General features: G+C 37.7%; 1 protein-coding gene across 4 annotated transcripts in view; it reads right to left on the bottom strand.

Annotated features, from left to right (window-relative positions):
• Dgkh (diacylglycerol kinase eta) overlaps window positions 1-14,562 on the bottom strand; it is a 185,474-nt gene that overhangs the window by 98,528 nt on the left and 72,384 nt on the right. For all 4 annotated transcript variants that reach the window (XM_078015867.1, XM_078015868.1, XM_078015869.1 and 1 more), the window contains exons 3-4: window positions 7,308-7,418; window positions 5,195-5,275 (exon numbers count right to left, since the gene is read on the bottom strand). In XM_078015867.1, coding sequence (XP_077871993.1) covers window positions 5,195-5,275; window positions 7,308-7,418 — 192 coding nt within the window. The remainder of the gene's footprint in view (window positions 1-5,194; window positions 5,276-7,307; window positions 7,419-14,562) is intronic.

Here is a 14,562-nt window from a genome sequence, read left to right as displayed (position 1 = left end):
AATATGAAAAGAAAATAACTTTTAGTTACTTCCTTTGAAACTACATATTGAGCTATTAATGGATAAAAGCAAACTGACACTTTCTTGGGTTCAAAGGATTTGATGTCCCTCTTCAGAGAGATGAACTGAACTATGTCAACTGAGAGGAAACTAAAAGGAAAAATAGAATAAACAGAAGTAACCATTAAAGAAACAAATTCTTAAGAACATTTTCTTCAGTCCCATTAATACCCAGCCTTTTCACTTAAATGATACTATGAATGCATAATTTCTGGCATGTTATGTGTGGGAAGAGTATGTTCTCTTTGCTTATTGGCTTCCTTTTAAGTTCTTTAAAAACCTCTGAGGAAGAATCATAATCAAATGCTAATCAATTTTCATTATATCTGTTGGGGCAGGTGACCCCTGAACTGAAATGGCTCTTGGTTCCAGTGCTCATTTAGATTTAAAAATAAGAACTCCCACATACTGCCTGCATGTTACTGCACATCCCACAGAGTGCAGATGTGCAGTAACTGTGAGATTTCACATATATACCCCTGCAGCCTGCACACTGAAAATACTAAGGATGGTTAAATAAATGAAATAAATGACCTATGATTCTTTCTTAGTTAAACAAACACACAAAATACACATGCTACTTTCTCTGCAAACTTCCATAAGAAGTTTTAACAATGCCAATACAATACTTCCTTTAAAATGACTCTTTTGTTTAAAGTTTAGTTTAATCTCCACTAAAAGTTAAGGGAAAAAAATTAAGGAAAACAGCTATTTGAACAGCAGGTTTCGAAGTTGAACATATAGCCTGTGGTGCCATTCAAATCATTGAAAAGCTCTTCTTTAACAAAAAAAAACATTTACCTAATAAGGTACAATTATTTCACTCATTACTGAAAGATTGTTTTTCCCAATAATACTTTTTAAATAAGAGATGAACATGGAAATAGATCTTAACTGTGACTCTGAAAGACAGGCAAGATGAAATGTTTTCTTAAAAGGAAGTTCATCCAGGTTGCTGAGGTTGGTTCCACAATTTAGCTATTGTGAATCGTGCTGCTATAAACATTGATTGGTTGTGTCCCTGCTGTTTTTAAGTCCTTTGGGTATAGACCAAAGAGATGAGTGGATTTTTAAAAATGTGGTATATACATACAATGGAATATTACTCAGCAATAAAAGAGAATAGAATCATGGCATTTGCAGGTAAATGGATAGAGCTGGACAAGATAGTGCTAAGTGAAGTTAGCCAATCCCAAAAAACCAAATGCTGAATATTTTCTCTGATATAAGGAGGCTCACTCATAGTGGGGTAGGGAGGGGGAGCATGGGAGGAATAGAAAAACTCTAGATAGGGCAGAGGGGTGGGGGGGAAGAGAGGGGGGATGGGTTAGAAATGATGGTGGAATGAGATGGACATCATTATCCAAAGTACATGTATGAAGACAGGAATGGTGTGAAAATACTTGTATATAACCAGAGATATGAAAAATTGTGCTCTATGTGTGTAATATGAATTATAATGCATTCTGCTGTCATATATAACAAATTAGAATAAAAGAATTTTTAAAAAAGAAAGTTCATCCACATATTCCTTCAAAATTTCCAAACTTTTAGAATTTGGCCACATGGTGCCACTTGTGAAGGAAATAGAAGGATGACACAATCATAGTAGTATAACTTACTCCATACTACTATGTTTGTAGTAGTTTATTATAGTCATAGAAAACTAATACAATACCCAAGGTGATTTAGATGACTGAAAAACAAGACAATTATTAACTCGAGTTGGGAAAGGGAGACTATGGAAGAAAGGAAAATAAGTCATACTGTATACAGATTTTAAACCATGCCCACAAATCCTGTGACACTACTGTCTTGTTGTCTAAGTCCCTTCCACTCGCAGTAGAACCAGCCTCAGTGATTTGCTCATACCAATCAAAAACAGTAGATAATTCTGAGCAGCTACTGGGTTAGGCCAATTGCTACCCTGCTCCCTGGAACCCATTTTATAGAGTTCAGCAATGGATTTTCAGGCAAAACATAAATTGTCTATTTTCTACTTACTATTTATAGATTTTCCACATCCTACTATCCTCATCAGTATAACATCCTGAGGGACTTCAAACAGAAGAGGGACAGCTATAAAGAAGCAGGATTTGGCCATCTCTGGATTCTTCAGACATGACACTATCACGCCTCAACATTAACCTCTGACCTACAATAGCTAAAATAACAGCACCATAATCTAGAAAGGCAGGATATCTAAATATTTAAAGACAGGGAAGATAGTCAATATCAGTTGAGAACATGCCTTTTTCTCCATTTTACACCCTTGAATGTTTTATCAGATCCATTTGCTGTAAAAACCCTAAGCAATCTGCAAAAAGTATTAGTCCCTACATTTCTAGGAGGGCAAACTTCAGAAATAACATTTGGCTGAATGAAGAAACTTCTTGAAAATATTTCAACAAAACAAGTCTTCCCAAGCCTAAAAAAAGAACTCTCAACTTACTAATTAAAATCAACAATATTTATGAATAAGGTCTAGCAGAGCTTGTAATAAAAATACATGCTTAGCTAAGCAGAAAGCACAATATGTAGATTCTATAAGAAACATATAACAGGAGAGACCACACATAGTTGGAGGACAAGAAAGAGCTGTATGTAGAAAAAATATGAAAACCTCCCTTCTTCAGTTCCCTTTGCCTTTAATCCAAGCCCTAGACCTTCACCTAAAATTATCCCATTCTTCAAATTTGAACCCTCTTTCAGATTAACTCTAGTTCCCTGTTAGGGGGAACCCTTGTCCCCACCTCCACAAGTCTCTATAGAGGACAGAACTACTGTTTCTTCCCCAGGGAAAACAAGTGGCTGATCTAGACGGTAGGACTGCGAGGTTCTTTCCCCCCACCTTCCCATTCCTTCATGGGGAGGAAGGAGGAATGAGCCACATTTCCACCTTAGGCCTCCAACAATTTATGAGAAGCCCTGTACTCAATAGGAACTGGAAACAACAAAGTAGTAGTATCTGACTACCTTGTATTTTATTCTACAAAGCTGAGAATGCAGAGGGGGAAAGATGGATGAATTATTCATTCCCCCAAACATCCAGCAATCCCTTTCTCTTTCTATCTAAAATGACCTATAAACCACCAACTTGGATCAATTCCATTGTTCTCTAATGTCATTTAAAGAATATTTAATAAGCATAGGGATTAGGAACATTACAAAAAGGGTTCTTTAATCTTTGCAGGACTCTCTTGACTACCTAGTAATCTCTGTCCATTTTCAGTGCTCTATAGAATCCATTCCAAACCTTCCTGAACTCTCACAGCAGATACCCTTGGTCTTCAATTTCACTGAGAACAGGGTAGTATTTGGGATTGACGCACAAGAGCGTCTGGCCTCCACAAGCCTTTGTGCCCAGTTCAGTGCTAGCTCTTAACCTGTGCTCTGAGGCCTGCGCCCTTCCCCTTACTTGGTGACTTTGCTCCATCAATTAATTAGTCTCTCTCTGTCCTGAGTCTTTGACACTTGGTTCCACCAGTTTTTTCCTCTCTTCAAAACCCACTTTAAAAACAAAGCAAAAGAACAACAAAACCACCACTCTCTTCTACCCTAGACATTCTTCTAGCTGTATCTGTCATCCTTTTAACAGCAAGCTTTAGAAAAAAAGCTAGCTCTGTCTGCCTTTTTACTTTGCATTCCTAGAGTAGCCAAGTGGGTGCTACCCCTCCACCAAAGCAACTCATGTCAACAAGGCAAATGAGTTCACAAATTCAACCACCACTTTTCAGTTCTTTGACTTGACTCTCTACAACTTCCATCTTGAAAGTGTCCCCCTTTGGGTTTTTATAACATCACTCCTTCCCAGCTCTCCTTTACTTAAGAAAGCTCTCAGTCTCCACTGCTCAGATCTTACATTTTAACATTTTCCCAGGATTCTATTCTGGGCTTTCCTCTTCTTAAACTAAACTCTCCCTGGGGAAGGGGGAGAGGGAGAGGAATATTTACACTACGAATTATCCTTCATGCCCATAAATCAATAAGACTAAATCTGAATTTGTTTGCTTCCTCCCTCACCCCTCCCTCTACCCGCGCTCACCTCCATCCCTCACCTCTCTCTCTACAGAGCCCTCTGTATTTGTTTATCTGGCTGTCCCCCCTGCCTTGGTATGCCCAGAGGATGGACACAGCCCACTAGTGTCAGCAGTGGTAGTGGCTTCTCGGAGTGGGGATTGCAAAGCATCTTAGGGGAGCTAAGGAATGTGCAGTTATAAATGGGACCCCACATGAGCTTCGCTGAACTGTGAAGATCTGAAGGGAAATTATAGACAGACGCATATACATACCTCTCTGAATTTCTTGTGTTTAGCATTAGTGCCTGGCACACAGTAGCCACTCAATTTATATTTTGTGAATTAAAGAAGTAAAAGAAGAATGGGATACCTGAAAAAAGTCTGAAGAACTGATGGGATTTCAACAGCTGCAGAAGGAGGAGGAATCATTCAAGTCAGGGGAAAAGGAAAAGCTCAGGCAGAAGTGCCCCAGGGGTGGGACGCATAAGGACCAATAATGTCAGGAACTCTGTGAGGCTGCGGCAGGATATTACAGGGCTTTACCTCTGAGTTGGGGTTGTACTATACATGCAATGGGGAACAAGTTCGGTTTTTTTAAAAAGAAGTCATTTGTGATAGGAAAAGAAGAAACTGGAACAGAAGACACCTCTTAAACAGCTCTTGAATGAATGAACTAAGTGAGAAGAAATGAAGGCCTGAACTGTGGCAACTTCCTGAACAACAGCAACAGGAGTAACAACGGGAGAGAAGGAGAAAATATTATTTTTAAAATTGTTGATGAGTAAGAAAGTTTTTACATATTCAAATGACAATGGAATTAATCGAAGTATTGATTTAAAGCACTAAAATTAAGAAGTACAAATTAAAACAAAAAAAAAAACCATTTAAACCCAAGTTTATTGGGCTAATTGATCATGAATAATACTGAGTATTAGAATGTACAATGAAACTTGGTATTAGAATTTACAATGTACTTATCAGATTTTCTTGTTTTAATAAGAACCCCAACACGCATAAGTTGACACACTGTTGATAACTGAACTGGGCATCTGTATAAACTCAGGAAAGACCATTTTACACCCTTTGCATAGGGAGTTAATAGAATATGTCCATACCGTGAAGCTGTTGTTAGCATTTTTTGTGCTTGCTTCAGCTACACTGGCATCTGAAAGGTCAACTTCGTCAAATATCAGCGACTGTTAATGAAAAAAGAAGACAAACATATTAAGTAAAACTTAGCCCCGTGCTCTTCTATACATTTTTACTATCAGGTCATGACTATGAAAGCTATGTCAAGCATAAGGACCAGAAAATGAAGAAAAAAATTGAGTGATATCTTGCCATTTCTTTTAAAGATGGATGAGTGAAACCATAAAGTATAACTGGGCCATAAATCCTAAACTGAAAAGAACTTTAGAGAACCCCCAGGACAATCTTCCAATGCAAATTCTCTAGACTCCCTGAAAGCACAATAGCTACCACTTACAGGGAACCTATGGAGTTTGCTGTGCACGCACACACAGACATACACTCACAAGCTTGTAACAACACTGCCAGGCAGCAAAGGCCAAATCATTGTTACCAGGTCTGTAAGTGAGAATTGAGAACTAATCTTGGCTTGAGGTCATGGTGATTTACTGAAAATTCTCAATCTTATTTTCCTCATTTATAATGTGTGTCCAATATGATAGTGAATGTGCTCTGCAAGAAGATGTGTCTCTTTTACACTCTTAAACACCATTTTAATCAGTATTAAGTGGCAACAGCTCCATAGAAAAGAGCAATGAACCGATTCAAAATGAGTTAGTCACTGTTCACACTCATTCTGTTTTTCAGAATGAAGAAGGATGCAAGGATGGCATAATAGTGCACATCTATTAATTGAGGAAAAAAAGTACCCCCGAATCCTTTTTGTGGTGTTGGGGACTAAACCCAGGGCCTCATGCATCTAGGCAAAGCCCTCTACCACTGAGCTACACATACATGCAGCCCTAAGGGTCGCTCTTCTCTGATAGCTTCCACTCCCCATCCCCAATTTCCACAGGGTTATACTACTCTGCTCCCATTCAATCATTCTAACTCTAAAATGCTCACTGACTGGCAGACATTTACAATCTAGCACAGGAGATGAAACAGACAAAACCAATTATAATGTAAGAGACATTGTTAAAAGTGGAAGAGAAAAGATACAATAAAATTGGGTTCTCCAGGAAAAAAAAAATTGAATGAATGATGGGATAAGGTCTATTTGAGGGAGACAATAAAGAAAACAGAGGGTTTCATCAAGGGGAGAAAGGGGAGAATGATTCTGAGGATAGAAAACATAGGCCCAAAGGTTGAAAGCTGTCAAGGAGTGCCTCTAGAGACAAACAGGAAGTCAGGATAGAGCCAGGTCAGGGACGACCTTGAATATCCTGACTTTAAAAATAAGATTATTTTATTTGGTTAGTCCTACATAAGTATTTGTTTATTACTTCTATTATAGCTGCATAAGCTAAGTATTGGGTTTGTGTGTTTTTATCTCCTGGTATATAACTTTATCAGGAACATGTATTTTTTTAAATGGGATTATCCAACTGGCACAGTAGCAAAAAATCTTAATGTTTATTTTTAAAATAATAGTAAAATTTCAGTTTTAATGGGGACATTTTACTACAAATTTTTCTTCCAAGAATGCATTATTATTTAACTCAACTATTACATAAAATTTAGGTTGTCTTGATTTTATTTCAATATGATTTTCATTCTTCTTGCTACTATACTAGAGTAATTATTTTGTGCCAAGTATCATATATGCATTTGATTTGCATTATCACCATTAAGCCTGTTCTCAACAATGAGAAGCAACTGTCAACAACTCTCTTCATGGGCAGAAAAAGGTTTAAAAGTAAAAAGTAAAAGAAAAGGAGAGAAATCAACAATTTGAGTTTATTATAGCTAATAAATTATATTTAATATTTTACTTTAATTGGAAGGAAGGAATGGAAGGGCAAGGACAGATTAACTACACTTCAACTTTCCTATAAGATGATTCTCAGGGATAGGTATAGGGCTGACTGAAATTGACCTTTTAGGGATGAGGTTCAAGATGGATCACATTTTTACTAACACCATACAAAAGTAAGCTCATGCTACCATGAGGCTACAAGACAAAAACAGCTTATACAATCAAATTTTTAAATCCATCCACAATCTCAATTCCTTAAAACTAGTATTCAGTTGAATTACCTTTGAGTCCTTTGCATAATAAAGTGTCCGGCCTCGAAGTTTGAAGTAACGCTTTTTCCATCTTTGGAAAGAACTGGTTTGCTTCAATAGCTGTCCTTCTTTGATACTGGTCTGGGTGGAAAGAGAAGCACAATGGCACAATTAAAATGAAAACTAAAACCAAATGCCATTCTGAATCAATGATGCAAAATCATTAACATTTTGAATAATATTTTTCATGTTTTGAATAATATTTTTCATGTCTTACAAATTACAGGAGAATGTTTCTTTCATCATAGTTGAATCAAGGGAGCATGTGAGCAAAGTCCCAAAGAGCAATAATGAATTCAACATGGTTCTCTTCCTTCAAAGAATTCACAAACGGTAATGAAAGACACAGGCACACAAACTAACATTTGTAATACAGTGTGATACACATCCTGTCTAGTATATAGTAAGTATGGTAGAGGTGCAGTATATATAATGATTAGGAAAGCACATGGGCTCTGGAGCCAGAAAACTTGTGTTTAATTCCTATCATCACAGGTAGCTGGATCTTGTTAGGCAGCTTACTAAACTTTTCCATGTTTATATTTACTCATCGATAAAATAGGGATGTCAGCAGGACATACCTTACAAGGTTGGCGCAGGAAATAAATAACTAACATGTAGCGACTTAGTCCATGACATGTCTTAAGTGTTCATTAAATATTAGCTATCACAACAAATGTGCATACAAGTACTATGCATGGTGGCCCAGAGAGGGGAGCATCAGCTAACCTCAGAGGGAGTCAAAGAGATCCTCCCAGAGAAAGGCTCCACCGTGCATCTTGAAAGAGTGTGTCAATAAAAATGGGAAAGGGAAGGGCATTTTAGATGTGTGCAAAAGTAAAAAACTTAAAACAGCCTGAACATTGGTGATTCTTTAAGGAACTCCCTTGTTAGAAATGCAGCCAAGTGTCTGCAGGGGGGAACAGCAGGACATACTGCTCAAAGAGGTAGGCAGGGCTCTGTGACTAGGCAGGATCCTGCTAAGTGTTTTTAAAAATGTCAGTTCTCTTCATTGTCACCAATGAAATATGTGGAACTTCCCTGACCTCATCTAGTCCCACCCTTTCTCAATCCTCTCCATCCAAAATGGCCACTTTGAAATGGGCATGCATGCTCTTCCTTAGGCCTGGGCACTAGGCCCTCTCTCCTCCTGTTCTGCTCTTCCTTCCTCTTCCTTCCCTGGCTAATTTCTTCACCTCCTTCTAGTCTGGACCTTTTCATTAAGACCCACCTCACTTAAACAGGCGGTCGCCTGTTTAATGCTGCAATTGCTCTTGTGCTCCATATCTCCCCATCCTGATCTTATTATACACCCCCACAAAGTACTTTCCATCTTCTGAAGTATAATGTAATTTACTCATTTATTATGTTTATTGTGCTACCCCTATTAGAATATAAAGTCCCTGAGTTTATTACATCTAATAAAGTTAAGTTTAATGTTTCATTTTAATTGGAAGAAAAGGAGAAAGGGAGGAAGGAAGAAAGCAAACTACACTAGAACCTTCCTGTAAGAGTGTCCTTAAGGGACGTGTCACAAGACTAGCTCAAACATACCCCAGTTGGTTGGGGTCCAAGATGGCTCAGATTCATAGTGAATTCAATAAAAGAATAATAATGCTATAGTGAGCCTCCAAGACCAAAACAGCTGATAGAAACAAAGTTTTAAATCATCCCAATGGATCGAGCACTGATGTACCTCAAGTGCCAAGAACATTGTCTAGCTAGCACATATGACGAGATCTAGATGAATGAATGGCAGATGCTGAGATTAAATGCCATCTGTTTGATTACAGAGTTTATTTGCAACTTTCACACTCTCCTGTCTCTTATTGTCAGTAAGACATAAAATATTGAGAAGTTTGTTGTCTCCAATAAAGTAATTAACTTATATTTTAAAGTTTCCTTCCAAATTCAATGAGAGATTTCTTCTAGAGCTTGCTCAAAGACTGTCCTCCAAGAATCGTGAAATCATTGCAAGTTTAATGGTAATAAAATACTTCTGACATTTCAGAACCAAACAGCTAATTTAGAATCAGATAGTCAGGCTTCCAGTCAGGCTCCCCTACATGCTAACAGTATGAACCTAGGCAAGTCACTCCAATTCTCTGCCCCAGTTTCCTCTCCAAAATTGGGAAGACAGACACCGACTTCACAAGCTTGTTGCATCTAATTTCATGATAAGATAATGTCTGTGGAGCACTTAGCACACTGTCTGGGTTACAGAAAACATTCAATAAGTGGCAGAGAGTGTTATTATTATGATATCATTATGCTATTAAGTTCAGGGAGTATTTCCCAGGCATCAAATTATAAGAGCTTCTTGGAAGAAGTAAATAAGTGTTCACAGGCCACTGTCAAGGCAAATAACAGCTACAGTAGATGGAGAGTATCAAGAGATGATGTTACAGGAGACAAGAGCCAGGGTATGCTGGCCACGGCAGGCGTCTGCTTTTTATCCTAAGTGCAAAAAGCTAGTGAAACATTTGAAGCAGGAGCAACAATGGGGAAATGGGTGTGAAAAGAAATGGAAGAACAATTAGGAGTTTGCTATAGAGGGGCAGGGGAGAGACAACAGACACACATTGGGGTTGGGTGGTAGCATCATTCATTGAGATGGAGAGAAATAGAGGCAGCATCCACTTGGCATGCCAATATACATGAAGGACAAAGACAGGAGGGAAAAAAAAAACAGAGAAAAAAAATCCATATGCACTTGGCTGGAGCAACCAGATGCAAAAGACTGCGTTGAGAAAGGGACTGATAGGAAAGGTAAACAGTCTGAACAATAAAAATCCTGGTTCAAGATTCATGCTCCTTAAATAATACAATGAGGAGGAAGACTGACCTATATTAGAGCAAGCTGGGGAAAAAATGATCCCATTTGCAATGACAGCCTCCTGGGGAACACTTTTAACCCAATCACAGAAGCCCTCATTCTGAAATCCCAGGCAAGTGGGAACCATGCACTAACCTACTCAAGTGCTACCAGCCCAAATGTTAATATCTTCCCAGTGCTGTACCAGGGAGTGGTGGCTGAAGATCTAGGCCCCCAAGACTCCACCTCTAAAAACCCAGAGAGAAACACACAAGTGCTCCTAATTTCATTTTATGATGAAATTGTGCTGTCATATCTCAGATGCTGCCACATCAGAGCTATTTGTTTCCAAATAACTAATCATAGTGCAAAATGTTTTAAGAGAAGCATAAGTCAAAGGTTGCTGTGCATGTCCCTCCTTCCTGCCCTGTGTTTGACTAGAAAGTTCAGGAATACTTTTTAAGACAGTGGGGATGTCTAGAGTTAAATTACACAATGGGACTTAGGTTCTTGAAAAGTTTAAGGAAAGACAACAGGAAATTCCCCAGGGGAAAGGAACTTCGCCATGGATCTTCAAATTGTACCCATAAAAGAGATCAAGGCACAAGGAGTAAGAATAGTCTGGGGCAGAGAACATTTTACTTACTGTAAACTCAAACTTATTCCCAAATTTATTCTCACCTTGAATATAAATCCAAATTATCAGAAGTTTTAAAAGTACTGATTGCTGGGTGCCACTCCCAGAGATTCTGATTTGATTAGTCTGAAGTGCAAACCAGGTATCAGAAATTTTGGAATGCTCCAGGTAATTCTCATGTTAGCCATTATGGAGAACCACAGCTAGGGTAGAGTTTAACTGCACATCATCTCAATCAATTATTGGAATCCTGTATTTATGGGTTACCTATCTTTGGATTCAACCAACCACAGATGGAAAGTATTTGGAGAAAATTGCACATATACTGAACATATATAAACTTTCGCCATTATTTCCTTAAAAATACAACTATTTACATAGCATTTGCACTGCATTATATTGTGTAAGTGATCTAGAAATGATTTAAAGTATGTGGGAGAATATGCATCCATTATATGCAAATACTATGCTATTTTATATGGTCTTGAGTCAGACACATTTGAGTCAATCAAAAGATATCTTCCAAAAAATAAAGATGCTATAAACTAAAAAGATATCTTTCAAAATTACTTAGCTCACTATAACTAAAAAGATATCTTTCAAAATTACTTAGCTAAAGTAATTAAAATTCTTACTGTAAATGTAAATTTACTCCCAAAATATACTTAGTCTTTGTATATTCTCTGAATTCAAAGTAACCCCTATTTATCCTTATAAAAGTGGATGCAGCCGGGCATGGTGGCGCAAGCCTATAATCCCAGCAGCTCAGGAGGCTGAAGCAGGACAATTGCGAGTTCAAAGCCAGCCTCAGCAAATAGCCAGGCACTAAGTAACCAAGTAAGACCTTGTCTCTAAATAAAATACAAAATAGGGGTGGGGATGTGGCTCAGTGGTTGAGTGCCCCTGAGTCCAATCTACCCCCTCTAAAAAAAAAAAAAAAAAAAAGCACAAAAGTGGATGCATTCTTAAGCCATGTTCCCACATTGTACACAGCAGCAAGATACACTAGTAGGCTAATCTCCAAAGCTCTCCCCGGAGCTGGATAACATGTTAAGAATTATGGAAAGGGCTGGGGATGTGGCTCAAGTAGTAGTGCACTCGCCTGGCATGCATGGGGCGCTGGGTTCGATCCTCAGCACCACATAAAAATAAAATAAAGATGTTGTGTCCACCAAAAACTAAAAAATAAATATTAAAAAATTCTCTCTCTCTCTCTCTCTCTCTCTCTCTCTCTCTCTCTCTCTCTCTCTCTCTTTAAACAAAAAGAATTATGGAAAAAGACACTCATTTTTGAAGTAGCATGATGAGATGCCGAATCTCACAGGATGACATCTTGCAGCACTCATCCCCTCATTCTGCTTCCTGTCTTCTTCCACCACTTAGCTTCTCCCTTCAGTCAACAAAACAACATGATATTTCTGCTAGAAATCATGCAGCCTAGCCAGAAAGAATTATCATGGCTCTCATCAAGAACCTAATTTTCATGCTATACCTCAGAAAGAAAAGTCTGATATATGAACACTTCAGACACATAATTGTCACCATAGGAAGGTCCTTATTCTGGCTATTCTGGCTACTTGTGAAAAGGACAGAGGTATTGTCCATGCTGTGGAATCCCCATTCATTGTCAGTCACAGAGGCCATTAATGAAGCTCTAAGGGCTGCAGTTCTGAGTCCCAGGAACCTGGGTACCAAGTAAGAACTAAGAGTACAGGCCAGGCAGGTGGCACATGCCTGTAATCCCAGCAGCTCAGGAGGCTGAGGCAGGAGGATTGTAAATTCAAAGCCAGCCGCAGCAACTTAGCAAGGGCCTAAACAACTCAGCAAGACCTTGCCTCTAAATAAAATACTGGGGATGTGGCTCAGTGGTTAACCACTCTTGGGTTCAATCTCCAGAACAACAACAACAAAAAGAATTAGGAATACATGTTTACATGGAAACCACATCATATGCTAGGCGTGGTGGCATATGCATATAATCCCAGCAACTCCAGAGATTGAGGCAAGAGAACAAGCAGGTTCATGGCCAGCCTCAGCACCTCAGTAAAACTAGGTCTCAAAAAAAAAAAAAAAAAAAAGTAAAAAGGTCTGGAGATGTAGTTCATTGGTACAGCACGCCTGAATTTAATCCATAATACCAAAACTAGAAAAGAAAGAAAGAAACCACATGATCAATATTTGTTCAAATTCTAAGAATACCAGCCTTTCCATAGATGTCATGGTCATGCCTTCCTACTGAGAGAATATACCCTGTCCTCTTTCTTACTGAAACTCAGACAGCAAAGGGCTCCCTTCTCCCCCACTTGTAAACCGAAGCTGTAATGGCAAAAGGGAATTAATCCTGATAAAGGTGCAAAAAAAAAATTGAATGAGAAGGTAATGGGTAAATTAGGAATTTAATCTCAATTGAGGATCAGTTATATATTGCCTTCACCGAAGACTGGATTGTAAACCACTTGCAGTCTGGTTCTGCCTCATTTGCATTTCCATCATGAAGGTTCTATAATATTTAGAGACACTATTTGAAGCCAAGGTACTTTCTATATATCTTTCATGGAAAAAAATATGGTCTAAGTTCTAAATAACCAGGTCATAAACAAATTATTTCTGGAACAAAATCTAGTTGTGAGCTGGGGTCTACATGCAAACAGGCAAAGTAACCTCTGAAACAATGGCTTGTCACTGTAGTTGGATCAAGAAATCTTTTTAGGATCTAATGAAAGTTATGAAAACTACCTCTCCAGAATGCACACACTTACACACTACAAATTACATACAATTTTAAAGGTTTCATGAATTTTCTGAATTCATCATAACTAAAAATGATGACCTTCACACATCAGGCTGGATGACTTATTGGTTGTTTTTGTTTTTTTCTTTTTAATAAATCAGGCCTTAATATGGGTATGAGTAGCAAACACTAATTTCTTTAACTTTCTCTTCAGTTAGCTTAATAGTTTTTAATAGCATTTGAAACAGCATGATTTAACATTATTTAAGACATTAGGGAGCAACAACTAAAATGTTTGGGATTCCAATTTTCTGTTGGGATCTTAGAAGTAGTTAATTATTACTTCTCATAATCAAACATATTCTAAAATACACAGGTATTACCTAACTTGAACATTTAAATATGCTTATTTGTACATTTTGGAAACGGCATATTTAAAGACATACTACCTAATCATATGTAGTTGTTGTTCTTCCCAGTAGCATTAAAGAAAAATGTTATTTTATGACAATGAAAACCTTGCCCCAAAAAAAATTAATTTGAATTAAAATACTAATTTCTTCAACACATTTGAAAATAGAATATTTTCATCCTGTGGCTTTGTTTTGTCCTAGTTTATCTTCCATGACTACAGATGTGCAAACCTCAGGGTGACATGTTATTTTCACTCTGTGACTGAGGAAGCTCTTATCACCTACACCTCAACTACCTCAAATAACCAAATGGCAGTTTAATGTCTCCGTGTCCTATCTAGTTTCATGGTTTGTTGCTTCCTAAAGTGTACTCTTGTGACTCATAAAAGGGCAGTACATAGAGAGGTTAAAAGAGAACATGGGAAGAAATACAAAGAAACTACAGTAGGAAGTATCAAAGATTGTATTATTAAAGTACCAATGAGTGCTTTCAGAGAGTTATTCTTTTTTAAAAGAAAACAATCTTGATTAAAAAAAAAAAAACTTTTATGATTAAAAAGAGAATGTTGCAAGAAAATAAGAAAAGAGGGTGAAAATTGAGACTTGATACATTAAATAAAAACAATTAT

Source organism: Ictidomys tridecemlineatus, chromosome 6 (assembly GCF_052094955.1).
Source record: "Ictidomys tridecemlineatus isolate mIctTri1 chromosome 6, mIctTri1.hap1, whole genome shotgun sequence".
Lineage (NCBI taxonomy): Eukaryota > Metazoa > Chordata > Mammalia > Rodentia > Sciuridae > Ictidomys > Ictidomys tridecemlineatus.
Note: the sequence above shows the minus strand (reverse complement) of the source record. Positions and strands in the feature narration are given on the sequence as shown.